Here is a 25,993-nt window from a genome sequence, read left to right on the forward strand (position 1 = left end):
CCAGTCCAGTCGTTACCCACAAATAAATTGTACTAATCACGAAAAACACTTGATAAACACAAATATATTATCACTTATTTAATCGATGGTATGTATTGAGACTAATTTACTATTTACACTTTACATCAATGTAATATTAGATCTCGGATATTAATCTGTAATCATGGTCTGTAACCTGTTATTTGTACACTAATTGCATATTCTTTTGGAAAATGATAACGAGTCAAAAAAATATTTATTCATTTCATTTTCATTAAAATATTAAATATCACTTATCAGTTAACCATGAAAAGCCTTCATACTAAAAAAAAAAAAAAAAAATCCTTTCCTAATCACCCTCACCATCGTGAAAACGCCCATCGTGTAGTGCAATGGTCTTCAACCTTTTTTGACCTGCGGCCCATTTTTCTTACCAAACATTTTTCGCGACCCATGTAAATTTCGTTAGCCATGAAAACCCAATAAAAAAGTTAAAATTGTTTAATGTATGCCATTTTAGAAGTGCTTTTACAACTGAATAAATCAAAATTTATATTTTTTAGGTACCTATTTAGAAAATATTTAATTTTTAATATAAGTAATGATACAAAAAAAAATGCATGTAATGATACCGAAAAATGTATATGTTTTGATACACAAAAGAAATGAGTGCCATATTTGTCCTTCCGGACTGTTTTCACACGAAATACCTCCACCTCAGCTCAGTTTAACACAATGCAGTTTATAGATACATATGAAATGTAAATGAGATTTATAAATTAAGTCGGGCTATCACTTCATTTTATTGTTCATTATTTTTTTTTTCTTTTATTTGAAAATTGAGGCTTCAACAGCAAATACTATTTGATATTAAATGTTACACATTTGATGTGTTAGGTGTTAGATTTAAAATTACAATATTACATATGAAATATTATATAGGTGAAGTTAGATGTAAATTAAGATTTACTAATATAATATTTGTGATACTTAATAATGTGACTATTTTCATAGTTTGTTTTTCGCTAAATACTTTTACTATGTTGGATGGCGTATTCAGGTCGGTGCTTATTGATGTAAATTATGTACACTCATCCACTATTTGTTCGACAGTTAATGATTAGTGGGGTATGTGTTGCATATTGGTTTGAGGATTTTTTTTCTAATTAAGTATAAGTGTTTGAGAAAAAAGTGTTCATTCTAATCTTCTACAAATTTAAATTAATATAAAATAGTACGGTTACGGGTTTATCCGAAAACATTTTTATGCAATACCATATAACATACATTATATAATGTATATATAAATATGATTTTTTTAAATTTTAACAGAAAACTTATCGCGACCCAATCTTAAAGCTTACGCGACCCACCGGTCGAAGATCACTGGCGTAGTGTACCAAACACGACCACGTACCGCTATTGTGTTTGACAAACAACTATTGTGTTATCGTTGCGAACTAATAGCGGGCACTAATAATATCGATATGAATACTAATACTCGTTTCATGTAGTAAACCGGGAGCTTTGCGTCGAACGTCGGTTTTGTTCGGTCGCGATATCCTCGTCGGTAAAACGATTTTACGGCGGCGGGCGGCAGCAAGATTAATTGACCCGTAACGGCTGCCGTGTAATGGTACTTAACGGAAGGGTTGCGAAAATGTTTACTCGTTGTGGTCGAAGCCTCGCGCGCCCGCTAATCCGTCCACCGTAGATATCGTAATATCATAGGTAGTGGTATATGCTGATCATTTCGTTCATCTTAGGACTCCCTAGCTCGGTGAACCCGTTCGCGTTTTAACGGGTCGTCGCGAAAAGCGATTGTGTGGTTATTCATATTTTTGGAATAATTGAAATAGCCCAGCGCAGGCCGTGATATAAAGTAATATAATAACTTTAGAAAATCAGTCCGGTCGTCACGTTCAACACGAACAATACGCACATTGCGCCGATGGTTTTTTCGCTCCGTTATCTCTGAGCACGCTCGTCAAATTATTTTTATCGTGTTCACTAGCACATTGTTCCTTTACCTATAACGGTATTATGTAGAACAAAAAACGGTCAGAATTCGTGCCTAGCGTCTCCTTATACGCCCAAATCCACCAAAAGGAATCTGCCATCTTCGTCGTTGTCACCGCATCCAAATGATAAGAAATCCAAAAAGTTTGTTTCGCCAAACCGATTCGCCGTACTGACATCTGGTGAGAACAACTTAAGTAAACCCGACGTCATGTGTTATGCTTCCGATGCGATTGACGAGTTCATTATCCTCACTGAACACGACAACCCCAGGGCTCTGCAATTTTATATCCAAGACATTAAGAAGTTCTCCAAAACACGTTAATCCATCCTACTGGTCAAAACGGTTTTACATGTAAGTCATTACCATTTTTTTTCGACTGTCCGCCCTCGAAGTCGTGATCATTTTAATATAATCGTAGAACACCTAATGGAAACCGATGCTTGTTTCCATACTTCCATGACTTATATATTTCGGCCTTACAAGATCGTCATAAGAGACCTGCACTCAACGTGCGATAAAGTGTCGCGTACGGCGGCTTAGAGCCGCATTCGAGTCGGACGTTTTACCGCGCGGTTCCAACAATCAAACGAGGGGTCGCACTTACGGTCGGGCGACGAACGAAAACCGTTTACTTCGATCGGATTGTTAGGAATAATGTTCCGTGGTGACGATGTAACACGATCCAGTTTGATTTAATTATATTTTACCGCGTCTCGTCCCCCGTAAAAGTAGAACAACATGTAAGTTCCGATGAGATCAAGAGTGCCAAGGCACGCGATTTATCGCACACGAATAAAAATACCAATAGGAAATTCTGGTTCGTGGGCAAAAAAATCAAATGCATTTACTTCCTGAACGGTACGAACAGATGGTATAATGTGTTATTAGTATTTTGTCGGAGGATGTATTCGAATTCAATGATTTCCCGTGTTCGATTAAAAGTTGCGTTAGTCGTCAGGATATTTTTTCGTGAAACACGAAAACAAACAAAATGTCAACAACGCAAACTGTTTTTAAGTTGTTAGCCCTAATCCACGTAAGAATTCGTATAGTACATTAGATATATTCCCTTCGCATCGGAACTTACTTATGCTCACCCATGGGTGAATTGAGTGAATATCTCCTGCTGCGTCTCGTGTGCGAACATACGAGCACATTTAAATTTGTAATAATTGCTTAAGTTTTGTAAATGTACAATACAATCGTGGTGATTCACTGAACTGACTAATTATTATCCTTTGAGAACGTAAAATGTATTTTCGGGGGAATTTTTTTAGAGAATAATTTACAAAAACAAAAGAGAAAAAAAGTTGAGTTATTCTATTCGTTGTGTTTTCATTTTCAAACTTAATTCTTATCGAGTTCAACATTTATCATATACGGTATACAGATTAATATTATTAAATTTCCATATCAATGGTTCCTTTATTGTTCATACTGTTTTCGATTTAATCACTTTTTGATGAAGCATTTTAATTAAAAATTAAAAATCTTAAAATTTAAATAACATTTTAATGTCTTAAATTAGCATGGTTTGCCGAAAATTAATCGAGGTTGAACAACAACTGCTGTTGATAACATCACGAGCCCCATTGCCGTATGTTCAGAAAACCTCAAACAGGTAATTGAATAATTTTTTTTTTTTATATTTAAACATTTTTACATTACGTGTAAGCTTATTTTTTTTGCCTTATAAAAATACGACCCCCGCGAGGCTTTGGTAATTTATTACAATGAAATATTACTATGGGTAGTGTCATTCCGATTCATAGTTGCAATAACTTATTGAATCGCGTCGTTGAACAAACATTAAACATATAATTCAATAGTTGTTGCGAATTCGTACCGTTTGTTTTCTACGTGACAGCCGATTGGTTTCACGATGCTGAGATTAAACGAACATTTCACGAAAACGTTTCTACCGGAAGTTAATCGATTTTACTTCGAGATCGATATTATGCGCCGCGATAGCGCGTAAAAAATAATCAAATGGATTTAATAGACTCAAAAGAAAAATCAAACCTTTTTCAGCGCATACTGTACGTATTAGTGTATTTAGCACGTTTACCGTTAGCAAAGTGTATCGACAATTTAATTTGTTTATACGAAAATAATAAAAAATCTATCTGCCAAATAAATCCAACGTACGCATATCTCAAATGATATTAATATTAAACCGTATACAAGTTATATTAGGTCGACTAAAAAAAAAAAAATTCTCATAGTCTTTTAATTATTCATCAGCAATATGTCATCTTGTAGGGGTTCAAAAACGTTATGCATTTTTAGTTCTCATCACACATAATGCTATCGTTTTTCATATGGATGTTGAATAATTATTTATTCATATACATTCACCTATCGAAGGGCGAGCAGCAAAGGATTAAATTTCTGTATTCTGTATTCGTCGTCAACAATTTTATTAAAAAAAAAAAAAAAAACGCTCAGCTATCTATTGAAAAGAAAAAATATTCTACGCATACATGATATAAAATATACAGTGTTATAATAAAAAAAAATTTAACCATATAAAAATTAATGGACACAAGATTTGAAACGTTAATTTAATATTTGGTCAACTTGTGTAGTACGATGGTATATACCATAGCTACAAAGAACGATTAAAAATTTAATTAAAAACTAGTTTGATATCGAAATCACGAACCATTAGAGTCCGGCAACATTTCGGAATAAAAACCGTTTACTGTACACTTCAATCGTGGTTTTCTGATGTAAAAGTTAATAACTTCCCAAACGGAATGAAAACAAGTTGATCTAACTCGTAAACATTTTTTTTTTTTTTATATTTAGTTATTTTAAATTCGCGATTTATCTACAGTTTCGAATCGAGATGACGCAAGACGGCGGCATTGCATTTCCGTTGAGCGTGTATTTCGAACGACCGCTGTGCAACAATAAGATTACACGAAAAATACGCGGATTACGGACGGGAAGAAATATCACCAATGCAACATGTCCATCAGTACCAGAAGTAACGTCGAAGTTGACGGTGTGATCGCATTCCGGAGAATATTGAAAAAATCTAAAAATGAAAACTCTATAAGATGTTCTGGGCAGTGGGAAAAGTTCGAAGTAAAAAATGTAAAAACTTACACGGTCGCTGTGCGCAGCGCGTACTCTTTTATTCATGCTCAACTACGCGCATACAAATACATTGAAAATCAGTTAAAACACATGAAAACAAAAAAAAATTAAAAAACCGATTGGAAACGTACAGATGATAGTGCCATCGTGGTTGTTCGTCCATCGCGCGCGATGACGCCGTTACTTTTTGACAGGAACTCGTTCATGCGACATGATTAGCTTGAAACTTACGGATTAAACGAAAATGCAATATCATATCTGTCGGACTGTCACGCGCACCCAGCCGGTGTTGTCGCGTTTTTTCTCTGGTTTGACGGAAATCACGCGTCGGGGGAAATGTTCAACGAAACACAATTTGGTCGACTACACACATTTCTAATTCCAATTGTTTAACTGGATTCCGACCGTAATTTTCTATTTTATATATCGTACACACACACACACACACACACACACACACACACACTCATATATATTATTTGGGCAACATGGCAATCGAGTAAAAATTGTTTTTTATTTCGTTGATTGCTTCTTGCCGTTTTTTTGTTCGGTTTCTTTGTACGCGCTCGGGGACCTAAAAGGTCAGACGAAAAAAAAATAAATAAATAAATAACGCGCTTGATAAATACGTGTTCTCTAATAGAATCAGCAAATGAAACGAAGTTGATTATATTGTTTGTGAGCTATTGGTGGGCGCAAACAACATTCCGAATACGCGTGTCGAGTTTGACGTTTCAGAACTCTAGTCAATGGAAATTAAATAGAAAGTTCGGTCCAAATAAACATATTTTTGTTCTCTTTTTTTTTTCTTTTATTTTTTTTTCGTTTTATTCCGACCACGGCATAGAATACTGTCATTTCGAGTAAATACTTTTTTAGCCTCATCGATCTATCCGAAACACTGCAGTGCAATATGTTTGTTTTTTCATCAGCATTATTATCGACTCCGGCAATATCAAAAGAACGACCGTTGAATTTACTACGTTTACCGGACGAAACGGTTTTCGAAAAAGCTTCAAAAGAAAATTGAAAGTCCGTCGTTCGTCAACCGCAAAACAAATATGAAATATTACTTGTAAATAATTGCTGATTTCGAATTCGCAACAGAATTGATACGAATGATTTAATAACAAGTTCGATAAAACGTTTTACAAATGAATAGGCGAACAGATAACGTCCGCAAAGTCATCGGGAGAAAATTGACCGCTAATTTCCGCTGCAGCGCCGTTTCGGTTTCGATATTTATGTCGTTCACGCAGTTGTCCACTAATAACATACATCAATATTTTTCACGATCCGGACGACCTTTTTGCAATATTCGCTGTTTGGTGCGCAGCGGTCGTAGGAGTATGTTTACAAAAAAAGGATTTCGTCGCAGAGCCAAGAAAAAACCGTCCCGTCCGATGAGAGATACGAGTGTTGACGAACGAATGGAACTAAAAGGGAAAACAACTCTATTTACCAGTTATTTTCGAAAGCTCTATTTTAAAAGTGTCTGTGTGTGTTTGCGCGCAATAGTTGATTAGTTTCGATGAATGGGGCGAAATCGGAAAAATCACACTCGCCCCTCGCCCCCTCATCGTTGCCCAAATCAAATGTATATATAACTCGTTCGTCGTTACAATGGCTGTCTTCTACTTTTACACTTTGACTTTTTCGTCTTTATCAATATGCACTTTTTTTTTTTCATCGTCCACTCCTTCTTCTTCTACTTTACCTTCTTTTTCTCTTTTTCATCTCCTTTCACTTCTTCGATTCCATCGACTCTTCCTGCTGCTGCTACTGTTGCTGTTTCGTCGACATCCCACACTCGCAATTCTTGCCAATTTGTCCGTTAAACACTTTTTCCCGACAAGAAAGACGCGCGAGATTGATGATAACTTATTTCGACGCGATCCCGTTCGTAATGCCGTAACCGTTCGCTCGAACGCTACGCGCGTGTTTGTCCCATCGGCAAGAAATAAAAATCGAATCGATACGACCGCATATCGTTAAAAAATACGCAGAAAGCACACGCGTGTGGATGGATAGGAATTATTTCGAAAAACAGTCTTTGTTCGAAGTACACTTTTTCACGTCTATTTACCAAAACATTAATAGTATAATAACATCCCTGGCCACATAGCCCAGCGTAGGAGTCTCAATCAATACGACCTCGATTCGAATGTGGTACCATTGCCGACCTGTTTTGAATATAATTTTAAAATAATTGGTTCATAAAAATCCGAAAAACCAAATCATTTCACGACAACACAAACGTAAGTAATCACTTAATAATGAAGTTTCGGTTATAACAGTTAAATTCCTTGGTTAAAAAAAAAAAAAGAAATAAGTTAAATACATTAAAACGTACTTTAAATGTATTTTTAATATATTTTATAAAAACAATATTAATTAATGAATTTTTTGCGTTTGTCATTCGAACGTTTTTACAGTGTAATGAAGTACAGTTAAATGTTACAAAAACGAAAACATGTTATTGAATTAGAGTAAAATTCGGTACATAATTTTACGTTTACAAAGAAAAAAAGTAAACGAGTTTTTAAAACAAAAAATACATTGAATTCGTATATGGATATAATAAAACACGTTGTTCATATTTTTAGGTAAAAAGTATGTACATTAATAAAAATCTGGGAAGCATTTTTGTTTACGGAAACGTTCGAAAAAACAAAAAAACCTTTAAAAAAAAATACGACACACATTTTGTGAAATAACACAAAATATCACGTACATGAACTTTATTTAAATATATATATATATATATTTTTCATATGACACATTGTACCATTTTATAATCACAAATAAAAATAATACCTACGTCAGTGATATTCCGGTGTTACGTACGCTTGGATTATGTTGTCAAGAAAAATAATTACTAATCCATAATCCAGAACAGTATGTTTACTCAAAAATTACAAGACATCTGGTCGCAAGTGATTTATAAAAAATTGCTTTAAATATACATACTAGCCCTAGGCGTTATCATTGAAACATTGTTATTGTTATTTTTTTTTTTCGTGACAAATAAATTAGTATCGATTCGTCTTATTTGTTTTTGAAACGAGATTGAATTTATAAAAATCGTTGGTCTTATCAAGTAAAGTTTTTTTCTAAAAAACAAGAAACTCTGCGAATCTTGTGCAAAATAATATTACGATAATATTTAACAAATGCAAATGATTACTATAAGTTTTTATACGAACGGTTTCGTCCGTGGGTTACGCACGTTAAACGACGTTGGCGAATGACGTCATAAATATAAAAATTCAGAATCAACATTCGTGTACGTATATCTTCTTAACCCTTCCTAAAAATAAATTGGAAGGGTAACCCGAGTGCGTTACGAATCACTCACGTATTCGTACGATGGAAACATATTATGGGTTAAAAATAAAGACGTATAGCTCGCGTTCTCCAGTCGAAATATATTTTCATTCGATCCCGATAAATCTGTTGTAAAAATAATGTTTTGCATATAGATCGCGGAAATTGAAATAGTTTCGTGTTTCCTCCTGCCCGGCCACCGCCCGTCCCGAAAATATTTTCCCGAAACGTGACGGAATTCATTGAGTACCTCTCGACTCTATACCTACCGAACGGGTCCGGCTATCAATAATAATTCAAGTCGACTTACTGCGACGGTTTTGTACCCGTCGACATCACCAACATACCAAGCACACTCTCGGAAACGATCGAAAATCGTTAGACATAGCGAATCGGCAAAAGCACACGTGTCATAATTACGTGCCAGTCGTCGCGAGTGACTACGATCGATTCACCTAGTGATTTCCGATGTAAAAAAATGCGAAAAACATATTAGACCTGGTGAATATGTAATCGCGTTACGCTGATGCTGTAAACACTATAGATAAGTTTTTTTTTTTTTTTTCATTCGACATTAGTTCTTTTGAGATTTCACTGGACAAACGCGAAAAATATTCGAAAAAAACACGCGAATCCAGAAATTTCAAGTTTGTGGCTTGTATTGGAAAGAGCAATTTTTGCTGTGATCGGTAAATCTTAACACTCTTCGATATTGAACAAATTGCAGCGCGCATTAGACACGATAGTTACGATCGATATTTGAAACGAAAACAAAATGTTACGTGATACGTTTAATACGACTTACTATAATTTTTCGTTTTTATCCGCAACACGAATTATGCATGCAATCACCTTTTTAACACTGTTAATGACTTCGCGAAGGACGACCGGTCCATTGTCACAGGACGACAATAATAATAATATGGGATCCAAACGGTGATGACTAAGAAAATGAAATTGACGATTTACACAACGGACAGTTATGCGTCAGTGTTCGAACGATCGTGATATCGCGAGAAAGCAGACCGAACAAAACCTTGTCCGCAATCAATATTTTTCCATCGTTTTGATTCGTTCGTCGGAGAACAACCGTCGCGTAATCAATAGCGCTTGTCAACGCCGTCGATCGACTCACGCGAGCCATTGGAATTCGAGATCGAAATAAATGCTATACATTCTATAAATTATTTTTAATCCATTAAAATAAACTCTCACGCGCGTTCTTACGATTTCTTTCTTCCGGAACGGCCGTAAATTTAAACAACGCGTACGTACAACGTACGCTCCTCACCTTGTACAATTGTTTGGTTTTTCGTGTTCAACACTTTTTGCAGTTGCAGTCGTGCCGTCGCCGCGAGCAGGACGAATAACGGAACGCGGACAAGGTGACCGATTCCGCACGTCCGATTCAAATCGATTCACCGTTCGGATCGCGCACGTTTTGTACGTTCGTGTGATCCTCGACAAACGTTCGCGTACCGCAAGAGTATATTTTCGAACACGAGGGTTCCTTTTTTGGGCACTGCTCCGTTGCATCGTCAACGTTTGGTCATCATTCGAAAAATTGCGTAAAGCTCGAACATCAACACAACGGACGAACTTGGTCGAAAAAGCACGCAGTGCGTGTGTACATGAAGTTTACGTCAATGAGTCCTCGTACACGTAAAGACGGCGGTGCGAGTTAAAAATATTAATTATAGTTAAATCATATTTATTATCATTTTTTATTAAAGTTTTTGTTTTTTTTTTTTTTGCTGCAGCAGCAGTAGTTCAAATTCCTCCGCAACGATACACCGTGTACCGTGCTCGGTTGTTTTCCCGCACGCTTTTCCCCATAAATTAACACAAAATATTCATCGGCGGCGCACGTTTATTGGATGGTACAACGTGTAACGCCCGGAGGACGACGACGACGAGAGCCATTTTTGTCGCGAAAATGAAATTCATGAAATAAAAATGTAGCAGACGTCTTTTCGCACGCGCGTGAATACTACGGCGGGTTCGACATTTTGAAAAAACCGTGTGTGCCAGATCGCGACGTGAAACGTGTGATTCGTATCGGGACGTGACAAGAATTCAGGGAAATTCATTGCACCGAATATAATAAGCACCCACATTGAAGGGGATTCTTTATTCTTCATAACCGTCTGTGTAATTTTACGATTATTTATTGACGAAACGATGATCGGTTTTTGATAGCTGAAGCACGAGGAATGATATTTTCTATATTTTCTAAACCGGTAGTCGGTGGCGCAGCTGAATCGATTAAACTATTGTTGATATTCGGTCGACTTGTATTATGTTGGTTATGATCGAACACTCTTGTCAGGATCTTTTCCGTATATCATGTTTTCGGAAAATTTTCACTCGACTTTTTACTATTTTCATTGGTTTCCGGATTTTCCGTGCACATCCGTTTTACCCGAATTTAAAGCAAACACAAAACTACAAAATAATAACGTAATGCAATAAAATAGGGAACTCAAATTACAGCTATATTTGACACTATTGCGCGTCCAATTACCACTCATGGAACGGAAGCATGGCCATTACGAAAGAAAGTTGACAGTATGGGAGAGAGAAGTTCTATGGAAGACTTACGGTACAATGTTGGAGAATAACATCAATGAGTGGAGGATGGGAACAAATAATGAGCCAGAATCACTTTTTCGTAATCTAACGTAGTATAGGTTGGGCATGCTTGGCTAGCTACAATCCTCTACATTGTATAGGAATATTATACGGCAGAGGCTACCAGAAAGGCCTCGATGAAATGGGAATGAATGGAGAAATGGGTGTTTTGTGGGATGGTCTTAGTGGCTAGATACTTTATGAAATAATGTGTATGTCTTGGAGCAACAGCTAACGCGTGCGAGAACAAAGAAAACAATATCGCCCTGACAACACGGTTATAATACGAAGTCCGGGAAATGGAATGCCGGGGAAGACACGTTCAGTTTTTCGGATTTCGCCGGTCACGGTTTCCGAAGAAACAACGTAATGTGTGAAGAAAATATTCTAGAAATCGGTAGGAAAAAGTTGTCTGACGTGCGTGAACCGCGCATTCTCAGCAAAATCTCTGTACCTGGTCAGGACGTAAGCTGAATTCCTATTCAAACTGAATAATTATATTATTACCATAAATAACTGTATACCATTAAATATTCAAATGAGCTCTCTAAAACACACCGAACTCCATACGCTGCGCTGCCGGAGCGAAACAAAAATTCAACACATTTTATCGTATGACGGATGCGTGCGTGTGTGTGTGCGTGCGTGTGTGTGTGTGTGTGTGTGTGTGTGTACACACCACACTTACAGAGTTCACAGGGATTCGCAATGGGAGGTTTGATCATATATCATCGAATCATCACATCGCTTATCAGTAAATTACTATCAATATTTTATTTTTTCAACGAATTATCAGGTTATATTGTTATTGTAAATGTAGATTATACGGACAATGAGTTTTCACGTTCCTAACAAATATAATACGAATCGATCGGGAAAAAAAAAAATGACCAACAAGAAGGGAGATTTATACCCCATTAACCGGAGTGCATCCATGCCATGTACCCGTCTGTACGTAAAGAACGCTGTCCACTTTTTTTTTTGTACCCATAAATCGTTTTTATCCGTGGTGAACGTTTGTAATAATACGTATACGTATAACATTTGAATCGTCGCGATCGATTGCGAACAATGTTCATGACGCTGCGTTTGGTTCCGGGGAAACAATATATCGTTCCGTAATCCGTTATCAAACTTGTCAGTTTTCCTGCAACGCGCATTGTTCAAGAGGTGAAAACCGTTTAGATACTCGTTTTATCGAAATGCGTTGACCGTGAAACAATCGCGTTCTCGAGTACGATGCACAACGTATTCCTCGGTAATAATTTCACATCGGTACTCGACAGTGCTACGTGATTAGTACGGTATGGTGATGTACTCGTTTCGCGTGTCACTTAATATCATAACGATTTGATGGCAGATGCTTCAACGCGTCGATATGAATATTATTATACCGCGACCATGTGGGTTTTCTAGGCAGGGTACTTTTCCATAGTGCGCGAGAAATCTGTTGTCGAGATGTTGTCTGAAGAAGGAAACATACAATTTCCGACCGTATAAAACACCAAACACTGTCCGCATATTAAAAAATCGTGTGAACGTGTGTTTTCAAACCCGATTCGTGTTCGTTGTTCTACGGATGTTTTTTTAAACGTGACGATTTTTTTTATAACATCACATTTGCAAATACGTTATGACCGGATTAGTAAATAAAATAATAAAAAAAAAAAAAAAAAACGCTATTATCCTCTATCATCGTTTACCCTCGTTCTAGAGCAATACAGTTCTTACCAATATCACCAATATCGTATTTCCACCGTGTTAATTACCGTCATCATATACGACACCGAGGATGATATTAATATCGAAAATGCGAACAAAACATTACTAGTTTTGACGTCATTGACAAAAATTTCGCATTGCAAGCCGATTCATCGTTTGGTATTTTCAACAAACAAAAAGCGCAATACAAACAGTATTAATTCTTCCGTTATATAACGTGAACCCGTTCACATTTATAATCGATTATACGCGATTCGAATACGAGTGTTTTTCGATTGACTTTTGTTCTTCTTTACGTAAACCGAGCGCTCCCGCCTAGGTTAAAACTTCAAATATAAAGCGTTTGAATTCCTTTTTATCGCTTCGGCGACGTTCCGCTTTTTATTTTCCGAACTTTCATTTTCTTCTCTTTTTTTTTATTTTTAATTTTCATTCTGTGCATAATCTCAACATTGTTTTATATTCTTCCCGTGTTTCTCTAGAATAACACGAATATTAAGATGTTTTCCGGCCGCAAAACAATGCGAAAAACTATTTATTATTATTTTTCCTTTTTAAAAAAAAAAAAATAAATTTTTCATCATCACTAGTGAACAGGAATATTAGGAAAAGGGAAAAGAAAAACATATCAAACAACATGCGCGTACTTAAATAGAAAACGAATGCGATTCACGTTCTGTCGTTCTTTTATCCATGTTCAGTGCATGATTCGTGCACGCAACAAAGGTAATATAAAGCTATAAGGTACGACATATTTACACGTGCACACACACACGTGTGTGTGTGTGTATGTATGTGTTGACATCGTTGATTCTCAGAACTAATATAATACTCGTACGTATGATTACGTTTGATTTACAATACGTCACTCGGATTGAAGCCCTGTAAAACCGTCGCTTGTAAATCCTCTCAGCTATACAACGCCACTGTTTCTTCACCCCCTCCCCCATATCGTTCTCTTTCTCTTATGTACTTTTCAAATAAACTCGAATCTGCTGGGAACCGCATTTTGTTAATTATTAAATTGATCCATATATAACTCCTCGTCTCTATAAATAAACTATTTAAACTCGTATTACCCATGGGGTTCCGAAGCAGTTCTGATCCGATTCTTAAATTAATGTGAATACTAATACTCGTACATCAGGCTGCGCACTCGGAGTTATATTAAGGAGCCATATCCAACAATTATTGGTGTTTTGGTGATCGCGGTTGCACGCTTATTGATCAATTATCGGGTGAAATTTTACGAAAACACGATTGATTTGTTTTCCTTGTGTTTCTGAACTATAAACCTCATCGCTTGTGATTGACTGTAGTGATGGGCAAAAGTGACTAATAACTACCGACTTAGTCGGTAGTATCAAATGACTAATTTAGTTACTCGAACATTTTTATTATTCGACTAGTTATTATTATTCGACTTACTTTATTATTCGACTAATTACCATTATTCAATTTGACTTTTTTTTATTATTCAACTGATTTTTATTGGACTGATTGCAAACTTTAGTATGAATTACTTTAATTCAACAATATAACAAAAATAATAATAATATAACAAAAAACATAAACATAACTAGGAAAAATAAATACAAATTTACAACTGTTTTAAATTTGTAGTGTGTGCGACGTGCGCCGTGCGTGTCATTATCGTTATTTTTGTTTTGACTATGTATGACTGCTGCAGTCAACTGCGGAAACAAAACCTTACCTTTAAATAGAATTACGACTACAATTTAAATTTCTTAGAATTACCGAGTTATCAGTTATTTTAGCCGACTAATTTTATTTATTCATATTAGTTGGTTGGAAAAAAATAGTTGACTAATTATTCGACTAATTTCTATGATTTGTATATAGCTGGTCGTGCAAATTATTAGTCGAATAATAGTCGGTAGTATCAAATAGTCGTTTCTGCCCATCACTAATTGACTGTTAAATTGCACTAGTTGTTTGCTAGGGACAATACACTGTCAAAAATAATTTTGTTGTTAAATTTTTAATATCCTACCGAAGTCGAAGGACGGAAATGAAATACAGCTCCTGTGACGTTGTATTTCATATAACAACCATAGTGATCATAATAATTAGTTGGATAAAGTATAGCAATTATTCATGTCGGTCAAATATCGCTAAGATTCACCGAACACTAATAGAAAAAAGAAAAAAAAAGGTTGATTGATAAGGGTTGAAAGTATCCCACTTGAGCGGGAGATCGTGTGGTGGCAATTTTACAGGTGATTTCCTCCCAGAGAACGTCAAAATTAGTCGTCAATGAATTATTGGAATTGTTGGAAATTATCACCTTAGATCAGTGGTTCTTAACCGGTGTTCCGCGGAACACAGGTGTTCCGTGGACTTCGTATAAGTGTTCCGCCAAAATTTTAAAATCAGTGAAAAAAAAATTTCTTTCAAAAATAGAATCATTTTAGGTTTTGTTGGTTTATTTTTGTACACAAAAACGTTATCGTTAACTTTCGAATAATATAATGTGTCAGTATACTACTATACTATATAATATATTAATATACATTATTATTATTATATTATACGATAATCTCCACCATACTGCGATAACATACGTATAGATATTGACAATTTTATTTTCTGCACTAATAAAAGTTATAAAATACATTAGTATTAGTACGTTGCCCACGGTTATCAACGTTAGATGCGTGTACAACTTCATAAATAAGGATTCTGTTATTTTTTTAAGTAAGTACAATTTGAAATTTATTTAGTTAATTAATTTAATTTGTAACGACCATTTTAATAACAAAATGGACAAATTTCTTAAACGGAAACATGATTCTAGTACTGATAGTGCAAGTACAAATACAAGCAATGTCAATGATGATACTTTCAATGATGAGAATAAAATAAAAAAAGGTCAATAGACAATATTGCAACGATTATTTAAATTTTGGGTTCACTTATGTTGACGAAAATGATTGTCAAATTCCCCTTTGTGTGGTTTGTGGGGAAAAGTTGTCTAATAGCGCAATGGCGCCAGCGAAATTAAAACGGCATTTTTCATCTAAGCACGCCAATCTCCAGTCTAAAGAAAAAAATTATTTTGAAAGGTTGTTGAATAATCAAATGAATCAAAGAAAACATTTTAAAAAAATTGTAACAATATCTGATAAAGCACAAATCGCATCTTATAAAGTTGCCGAAATAATTGCAAAACAGTTAAAACCATACACCATAGCAGAGAGTTTGATTTTACCGGCATGTTCAGAAATAGTTCAAATTATGTTTGGCGATGATGCAAAAAAAGAAATTATGAAAATTCCGCATTCAGACGATACAATAAAAAACAGAATTATACACATGTCAGATGATATTGAGAAAACTATCACTAACAAGCTTACTACTAATAAACTATATTTCGCTTTGCAAATTGACGAGTCTACTGATATCAGTGGTATAGCTCACGTACTAGGATTTGTTCGTTTCATTGATGAAAATAAAATAGTGAATCAATTTTTATGCTGTAAACAACTTACTGAACGTACAACAGGACAGAATGTTTTTGATTCAATTTCGTCATATTTAGATAAATTTAACATAACATGGGACCAATGTGTAGGAATCTGCACCGATGGAGCTCCTTCAATGGTTGGTTCTATTAAAGGATTTACAACATTAGCGAAGAAAAAAAATCCTAATATCATATCTACACATTGTTTTTTACACCGAGAATCACTTATTTCGAAAACATTACCTATTACATTAAAGTCTATATTGGATAAAATTGTAAGCATGGTTAACTTCATAAAATCGCGTCCATTACAATCACGCCTATTTAAAAAACTGTGTGAATCAATGGAAACTCAGCACGTATGTTTACTTTTACATTGTGAAGTAAGATGGTTATCGCGAGGTAAAGTTCTAAATCGAATTCTGGAACTTAAGAATGAATTGTTAATGTTTTTTCAAAACGAAGATAACACTGTTTTTATATCTTTTCTTACAGACGATATTTGGTGTGTTAAAATGGCATATTTAGCTGATATTTTTAATTATTTAAATAGCGTAAATGCTGGTATGCAAGGTAAAAACGAAAATATTCTTACATTCACGGATAAACTATTAACATTTAAAAAAAATATATCTTTTTGGAGAACGCGTATAATTCAAAAAAATACGGTAGACATGTTTCCTTCAATTAAAAATAATAATGAAATAATTCCTATTATAACAGAACATTTAGCATTATTAGAAGAAAAAATCACGAAATACTTTCCTGAATTAAATATTGAAAAGTATGATTGGATACGAAATCCATTTTCTACCATCAACACGTCAAGTTATGAATTTACGTTAGAAGAAGAGGAAGAATTCATAACGCTAACAACAGATCGAACTCTAAAAATACAATTTTCCGAAATAACAGTAGAAGAATTTTGGATTTCAGTTCAAACCGAATTTAAAAAAAATTCTGAAAAAGCAATTTCAATATTATTACAATTTTCAACCTCATACTTATGTGAGCTTGGATTTTCAACACTGACGAATATCAAAACAAAGAAACGAGAAAGGCTGACAAATATTGAAGAGGAAATGAGAGTAGCAATATCGTACATACGGCCAGATATTGAAAATATCTGTAAAAATCATCAGGCACAAATATCTCATACAAAGTATTCAATTTCAAATTTTTAAATTTTTTTTAACTCTTTTTATTATTTTATTATTTTTTAGTGACTAACACTAACATGTATGGCATGCAAACAATTTTATGCTATACATTCATTGTTTAATATATTAAAAAATTAAAAATGTATGTACTACTATTTTATTTTACGGTTATGTTCCGCGAAAATCTTGTAAAATGTTAAGTGTTCCGTCATTCGAAAAAGGTTAAGAACCACTGCCTTAGATAATACTGCAATATTATTAAAACGATAGAATGTTAACTAAACCAACCGCGTTTTTGCAGTGCCATACGAATGATACAATAAGTGTTCCGTTTGTCGTTTTTCAAATCCTGCTTACCACCACGGTTGACGTAGCGCGGGATTAAAACCAAAACATAGATAACACGTCACCGCTGATCCCTGGCAAACGTGGCATTAGCGGTGGCAAATGACGATAAAATAATAAATTGAAAATTAATCCCGAAACACGTCATACACGGTGGTACGCGTAACGGGCTAGTTTTCATTTGCACGATGCTATTAGTTTTTCGACGGACTTATTTTTATTTATTTTGTCGACTACGCCATCGAATAGCTATAAAACTCGGAGAAAATATAATATGTGGCATAAAACGGTCGTTAGACGTCATACGCGATGCGTACACGATCAGACGCAACGTAAGTGATTTGCACTTAATTGCTTACACTTTATAATTTATGTAGATAACTAGGTTTGAAGTCATTTGTAGTCATAATAATATAATACGTTATTTCAGTGTTTCAACTTGATTAGTGTTCTTTAATAATTTTATTTCGTGTAAAATATAACCTCGATTAATATGATTGAAATATTTGTTGTGCCATGACGCCGCGTGGTAAATCTGCTTACAACTTTATTTCGCATTAAGATCAACAACTGTGTTGTATGTGCATATAAAACGTTGTTAAATATAATCGTTTACAAAACTCGTGCATAAGTAATGATATGGCGCGAACATGATAAAAATAGTTTTCGGGGACTTTGAAAGTTGTTTTTAATTTCCGTTTTAATTCGTTTTTATTTTTATTTTTTATTAAATAAATCGTCACTTTTATAATGTATTTTCCCTTTAAAAAAATATATCTGTTCGCGGTAATTTATTTACTATTATTTTTAATATTTTGAATATAACTTTAAACGAAGTTTAATCTATACGCAAAATTTGTTTTAGATCCTTTCTGAAGTTTATAATAATCTTAAGAAAGTGAAAAATATATTCAAATATTTCCGAGCACTTACTCGAGATTATTGAACTTTTAACTTTTAACTGCTAATCGCATTTTAAAAAGACGATTTTTTCTGGTTGTATTTTTTTTTTTTTGAAAAATTTCCCTTTGACGAAATTAGATCATGGAAGATGCGTTCAAGACGAGTGGGTTTTCAGTAACAACTCAACTTTAAATTAAATAATGTTTGTTGTAAAATATTCCAAGTTCAAAACATTAATACATTGTGTAACACTGGCATGAAAGTGCTTGCTTTGATTGGACTAAAACACGTCTGAATATGGATGTGTTCGGAGTCACCTTACATCACGTGTGAACTCCCTTACGTTCGTTTTCTCATCACCACCAATTCAGTGATCGCGTGTACTTCGGAATTTTACTAGTCGTATGTGAATTACACATTTGTGACTTGTGTTTTAATTATAACTATGTCTCAACCCTGGACTATCTATCATATACTGCAGTGGTTCTCAACCTGGGGGGCGCGCTCTCTAGGGAGATGTAACAAAATTTCAGGGAGGGGAGGGGCGTGAAAATGTTGAAAAAGAAACTCGAAAAATGAAAACGTTGCCGTTTTCTACGCCGTGCTTTGCCGCTGTGTTGGTCATCATAGTTTTCGATTTTTTTTTTTTTTTATGCAAATAAACTAATTCAATACTAATAAAAATTTATTGAAGTTGTATTCTTATTAATCCAATGACCAATATTAAAGTATAGTTTACATATAAATATTATGCATACATAAATCCTATAGCAGTGAGAGAATGGGGCGTGAACTCATAAAATAGTCTTAAAGGGGGCGTGGACCTCAAAAGTTCGAGAACCCGTGGTATACTGAATGGTTGGCCCCACGATTTTGTCTTTCGTTAAGCTCAACGTGTCGATGATATCATAACAACACAATCTATGATAGATAATCATGTGATTTGTATTTGCGTATCATTTTAATGGTTGTACTACCGGTGCCCGTGTATAACGATTGTAACACGATTTGTCCTAATGTTCTTAATCCTATTTTACGTGATCACCACCCCACGTAATGGCAATCGTACGGATTTACGTTTATGTATGTTCGTAACAATGATAACAATAAGAGCAACGACGACGGTCATACTGCAGATCGTAAATAAAGGTCGAGTTTACGGTGTTAAATTCTACACCTTAGCGCGAACAAATACGAAGAACGTCGGACAAATTTAATATAGTTCATCAGAGTTAGATTGTTTGTTCGTGAGGACGACCGTTCGTTTTATACGAATTAAAATAATTTCAGTTTGTTCAGGGACGGCACCTATGTTGGTTTAGGACATACGTTTCGTGCATATTTATATTTTGTAATTTCGAATGTTTTCCATTTCGTAAACACTACGCGTCGGTGTTCCGGATTGTACGAAAAAACGATATAATACCGATAAAATATAAAATATAATTATTTTTCATACAACGTTGTGGTATTATGCCCAAAACTACATCAACCGTACCGGACTGTTGATTGAGATATACGGATTTCGGCTGAGAAAATAAATTATATTATATTATATAGGGTATACTTTAATAATATTATTTAATACTATTGTAATAGCATTAAATATTAATAGTAATAGTAACCATTAACCACCGTGGTGGCTTATTCGGCAATATTCAATACTCGAATGTAAAATCATGAACTGTTCAAAATTACATTTTATCCGGCGCGGGCTGTCGTGTGCGTACTAACATGTAATAAGTGTTGCGAAGATAAAAATACCATTGAAAAGAAGATAAAAAGATAAAGAAAACTGATCATTATTGAAAGCTACCGCGAACGAACGAAACTGTTTACAATAACAAACAGTCGCATGAAAAAAAAAAAATAAATATATACAATTAATCAAATGTTTTGAGAGCACTGTGCGTACAATTTGTTTTATTGGTAACATTATATAATGGCCTCGCAGTGTTTCGATGGCGAAGACGGTGCGAGACATACCGGTATAAATGATCGTGTTGCCGAATAAAATGCGTATTATATTTGAAGTGCTATCGATGTTGTTCATGACGTCGATGATGCACACGTTGTAGCAAGACCACGCACTCTACACGGTGCAATATTTTCGGATCCTCTAGTCCGTTGTCATTCCCTCGTGAAACCTTATTTATCGTCTAAGGATTTTTACAATAAGTATATTTTTCTTCGATCGACAAAAACATATTAGTAAAATTTCATGTTATTCGGGTATTTTTTCTTCGACCGTGTTTTACATTTAAAAACACTTATTTTCGTTTTTTCTATTAATATCCATTAGACCGTTAGTTTGGCAATAAAAATAGTGTGTTGTACGGAAGGGTTAATATTCTCACATCGTCCAGCGGTAGCGTTCTGCGGTGTTCTCATCCAAGACGCGTTCAATATATATGTAAATTACAATAAGAAATGATCACGTCGAGTGTTCCAGAACAAATCTAACTTTTCAAAGACCGTCTAGACACATAATCGTAATATTATACTGCGTAACAAAATTAAAATAAATTCGCAGAACGTGCTACGTGCATTGTTATAGAGAGAGCACGGCCGGAATCCTTAAAAAATAATTATATTAATCAAAACAATATATATGTTGAATGTGTTTTGTTCTTAGTTCGTTTTCCAATCGAATTAACCAAGAAATATATGATAACCATGCGTTTGCACACACAATTATATATGTTATGTATAAAAATAATGTGTTTGACGGTTTGTGTCTGACGGATTCCGAAATTACATGACCTATTTCGATAACATTAGGTACAGAGATAGACGATAGATTATACCTTGAAGAAGGACATAGTTAATTTTTGACGTAAAGAAAAAAAAGAAAAGGGAAGGATCAGTAAACCTGATGAGACTCGAACAGACAGTAGTTGTTTTGTTGTTGCGAAAAAACGGAAAATAACCCTACCGTCACACAACTCAGTGTGTGCCTAGAAAATAGTGAAAAATATCTATTTTACCAAAAATAATTACCAAATGCTAATATTTTATACTCCAAAAGTAATAATATCACCGTTATTTTTGATCTCTGTACAAGTGATTATTTTGCAAAAACTTTTCTGTATGACGAAAACACAACAGAAAATAATGGAAACGCCGAATTGGAGGAGGTCTCGTTCAGAATTGGCCTGTTGTCAAACCTGGATATACCTTAGGCCGAGTTTATACGGTCCGTTTTAGTACTACTAAGGAACGTTTTTGTTTGAGGATGTTTTTACATCGAAAGTAAACTTTGCTATTAATTCGATACAACCAGGCTAAATTACGATCGGAGGAATAAATCCCCATACGGGTTTCTATTGTTTCACCGATTAGCACTTAGTTAAATTAAAATTTTACATTTATGGTCTTTCAAATAATAAAAAACAGCTATAAAAAATAATTAAAACTAACCCAAGCGAAGCTGGTTAAAACAGTTAGTATATATATACAATACTAATGCATACTCGCCGTTTGTCGCAAAATTGTATTCCACGTACGTCCCAGCAGTGTTTCACGTAGGTGACGAAAATCAATCCCCTATTGTGAATATAATAATAATATTGTTTGATTAAAATTATATTAAATGCATTCCCTACGCGATGCTTTGTATCAATATTGTATATAAATATTTTTTATCTTATACATACAGCGTTATGCTTCGGGAAGTATGTGATGATTTTTATTGAAAATAGGTTTTTTTTTTATCCTTTTTACCTTATCGGTGACTCAACTTGTTGGCGACCAGTGTAATGCATCTTAAAAATCATCGGGTACGTACGGTATTATTTTGTTACTCAACAGGAAAACGTGCATTTCGTAAATTTAAATAAATAATTAATAACTAATACCAGATACACCTAACCACCAATCCCTCCTGTTCACTTTGCAACAACAACTATTAAAAATTAATAATTCACGCCTACAGTCAAACAAACTTCTTATCTAAGGCCTGCATTTAAAATGATTAAGGAATTCTTTAAAGAATAGCTTTCCCCAATACAAAAATTTTCCTTTTTTTTTTTTTTTTTACATGAATAACCTATGTAAATGGTCGCAATTAGATGAAAATAAAATTACGCAAATGTTTTGATGAAAACAGCCGCCCATTAGTGACATTATTAGTCAATACTCAATAAGTATAAATTAACAACTACTTTCTTTTTTTATGTATACACGAATACATCTGGATGGATGAATTTTTTATCTAAGATAATTATTTAAATAATATTCAACAATTTATCTGGATAAAATAAAAGATAACTAAATAATTATCTAGATAATTTCTAATAATTATGAAATAAAAATGATGTTAGTAATCACCAATTTAGTCAAATTTTGTCAGGACAGATGGAAATCGCACACATTTTCGGAATGTAGATATTGACGCGTGTTTCGACAACGTGTATTCTGTTCCCTTAACAATACAATCGTAATATATAAACGAATGTTAATAGGGGTGGTACTCCTTTCGCCCAAAAATGACCTTCCTCTTTTTGCCCACGTTCTCTTTTCGACCAAAAATGAAAAAAACAGTTTCCTCTTTTCGTCCAAAAATAATTGTATTCTTTTCGCACATGGTTTCACGTTTTACATTTTGGAAACCACTGTCTCAAAATTAATAATTTTTAAAAAAATCATATAATAATCAAATAAAAAAATAGAAAAATGTATAATTATTAATAATAATTAATAATAATTTAATAAGTGTTAAAAACAAGTATTTAAAATAGTGTTATCGATGTAAAATAACTAATAAGTTATTTGACCAGGTTACTACTTAAATAAATAGTTTGTTTTGTTGTTGTAAAATAATACAAATGTTCATATTAATTATGACTTTTAAGTAATTATAACGTTTATTAAAGTGTTTTAAACGATATATTTCGATAGAAGAGTCGGCACCTTTATACACTTTTCTCGACTGACTATATTAATAACAATCAAAAACGTGATTTTATCGAATATCAAATATGATTTTTTAAAAATTATTAATTTTGAGAAAGTGGTTTCCAAAATGTAAAACGTGAAACCATGGGCGAAAAGAGGAAACTGTTTCTTCATTTTTGATCTAAAAGAGGACGTGGGCAAAAAGAGGAAGGTCATTTTTGGGCGAAAAGAGTTCCGCCCGTTAATAGTCACCAGAACTTACAATGGGATTCAAATATAGGGTTGTGCCAAACCATTCCAAGCACAAACAATTCGATAATTTCAATCCATTACACTCCGTTAAATAATTCCTGTTCCTGTAGGTGCATTTCAAACAATTCGCATCACAAACGTTTTAACATTAAGTACCGTTAATACGTTTAAATACTGTGTTTAACCACTGTGGTTAGTAGTCCACTTAAAACTATCATCCAGTCATGAAAGCTATCCGTTTTTTTCCATTCGAGGCGGAGAAAACGTATCGGAAGATTACCTCGGCGGATCGTATAGATCGATGACGCTGGCTCAGAAATCTAAATCCGATACACGTCAACATTTCAACCCTCGAATGTTTCGTTTCAGCCTCTCTGCACGTGTCTGCCATCAATACAGGTATGTTTGGAGAACTTTGTATCACTAAATTTGATGTCTTTTTGGTTGAACCAACATTTTTTTATCAACATTTTCGAGAAAAAAAAATGGAATACATGACATTTTGAATCTACAATAATAAATAGCATAAAATTTTCTATGGAAAATTATACTGATTATAACAAATGGTTATAAAAGTATCTAAAATGTTCATTTTTGAATTATAGTTAGAAAGAAAATTCAATTTTGTCGAAAACCAGTATACCGTAAATATTGCCATTTTTTAAAAAAATTTCGTTGTTTTTTCACAATTATTCGGAAAACGGTTGAAAAATCTAAAAATGACTTCACTCAAAAATATCAACTAGAACCCATTTAATATCTTTTAATTTTTATTTGGTAATGATCAGAACAATCGTTCTATTCGAAAACATATACATGGATGCGCAAAAGAAAAAAAAAATATAACACATTACGGTAAAACAAAATAAATTAAATATTCGATAAAATAAGACGTGAACAGCACGATTTACTACGAGTATTGTAAACTTTTAAAGGCTTGTGGGCAGATTTTGGGCTTAATGCAAGTTATTCTTTTTTTTTTTTATTATTGAATAACAGAATATTTGATCGTGGATATCACCTGAAAACGTTTCGTTTTAAATGTTGAATTCGCGCGCGCAAGCGCGTTTATATTTACCACATGTTATTCTGAACCTCTTTAACGTGGATATTGTAGAGAAAATTCATGTCTGGCGAACGCATAACCGATCGTCAATTTCTTCCGCGGCAGCGACTGTCCTAAAAGGGAACCACAAAACGCATTAGATTTTTGATGCTTTGAAACAATAAAAGCAACTGTAAAAAAAAAAAAAAACCTCTTAAGTTCACTCGCATCGAGAATAATATAAAAATAAAACCCACGGTATGTATTGTTATTCCCTTCGTTATAAAGCGCGATGATATCGTACCATTACTTTGTACTACATAACACGCGCTCGTCGGTTTTCGTACTAGCCGTCTTGCTTATCATTCTACGATCAGATAAATATTTGCCAAACCCACGCGAGACCGACCATATTTGCGCGGTTGCTTAATCGTCCCGTCGTGTCCGCGACGATATCATCTCCAATTGGGTTTTGAACCTCGGTCGGGCCTTCTGACGGCGTGTCTTGAACATGCGTGTAATACTATCGTTATTAATACGTTTACGGAGATACGTTGCAACGCTGTGAAGTCCACAGCCGCGTCCGAAAACTTCCAGCCGGCCTGAACTTCAAAACAGGAACGGTTCGTACCTGCCCTTACAACACACTGATAATAGTGCAATCAGCGGATACGGGATTTTACATGTTTTCCATAGTCAAGGAATCTCGTAGCACACACGTATCCCTCCCGTACAGCGTTGCAATTTCAAGAACCGTTACGAAGAGATGCGCGTCGTAATAGTACAATCGTCGTCGGTCCAAGCATAATGTTACGGTACTGCGTTTATTTTTTATTTTTTTCCTCTACTAAACCACTGAAACGCCTGATCCTTGGACACTTGATCGTTCTCCTACCGAAAGCTAAAATAACAAAAAACGAGCTCCCAAACCGCGGTTGCGATAAGCGAAATAACGAATTTTTACCGATTCGCGGACCAATAGCCCGACATCCGATTCCGCGTTGGGAAATATTAATCGATCCTCTCGAATCAAGGACTCGAGTGTCTGTGTGATTCATACGGACACGCATCCGTGAAGACGTTTTTATCCGGACGGCGTTCGTCTGGCGCGCGCGACA

The 25,993-nt window shown here is 34.5% G+C and overlaps 2 protein-coding genes across 3 annotated transcripts in view; one reads left to right on the plus strand and one right to left on the minus strand.

The window, feature by feature from the left end:
• Positions 1-25,993, minus strand: part of LOC112691953 (potassium voltage-gated channel protein Shaw-like) — a 277,263-nt gene that overhangs the window by 175,168 nt on the left and 76,102 nt on the right. Inside the window, exon 2 of one of the 2 annotated variants that reach the window (XM_025566432.1) lies at positions 24,909-25,009. The exons of the other annotated variant lie outside the window; for it this stretch is intronic. The gene's annotated coding sequence lies outside the window, so the exon portion shown is untranslated. The remainder of the gene's footprint in view (positions 1-24,908; positions 25,010-25,993) is intronic. 2 annotated transcript variants of the gene reach the window in all.
• LOC112691963 (zinc finger BED domain-containing protein 5-like) lies at positions 15,571-17,556 on the plus strand. Its single transcript, XM_025566446.1, has 3 exons — positions 15,571-15,679; positions 15,960-16,847; positions 17,498-17,556. The coding sequence occupies exons 1-3, from the start codon at positions 15,571-15,573 to the stop codon at positions 17,554-17,556; spliced, it is 1,056 nt and encodes a 351-aa protein (XP_025422231.1).

The sequence above is a fragment of the Sipha flava genome, unplaced genomic scaffold (assembly GCF_003268045.1).
Source record: "Sipha flava isolate LNK unplaced genomic scaffold, YSA_version1 68_pilon_pilon, whole genome shotgun sequence".
Taxonomy (NCBI): Eukaryota; Metazoa; Arthropoda; class Insecta; order Hemiptera; family Aphididae; genus Sipha; species Sipha flava.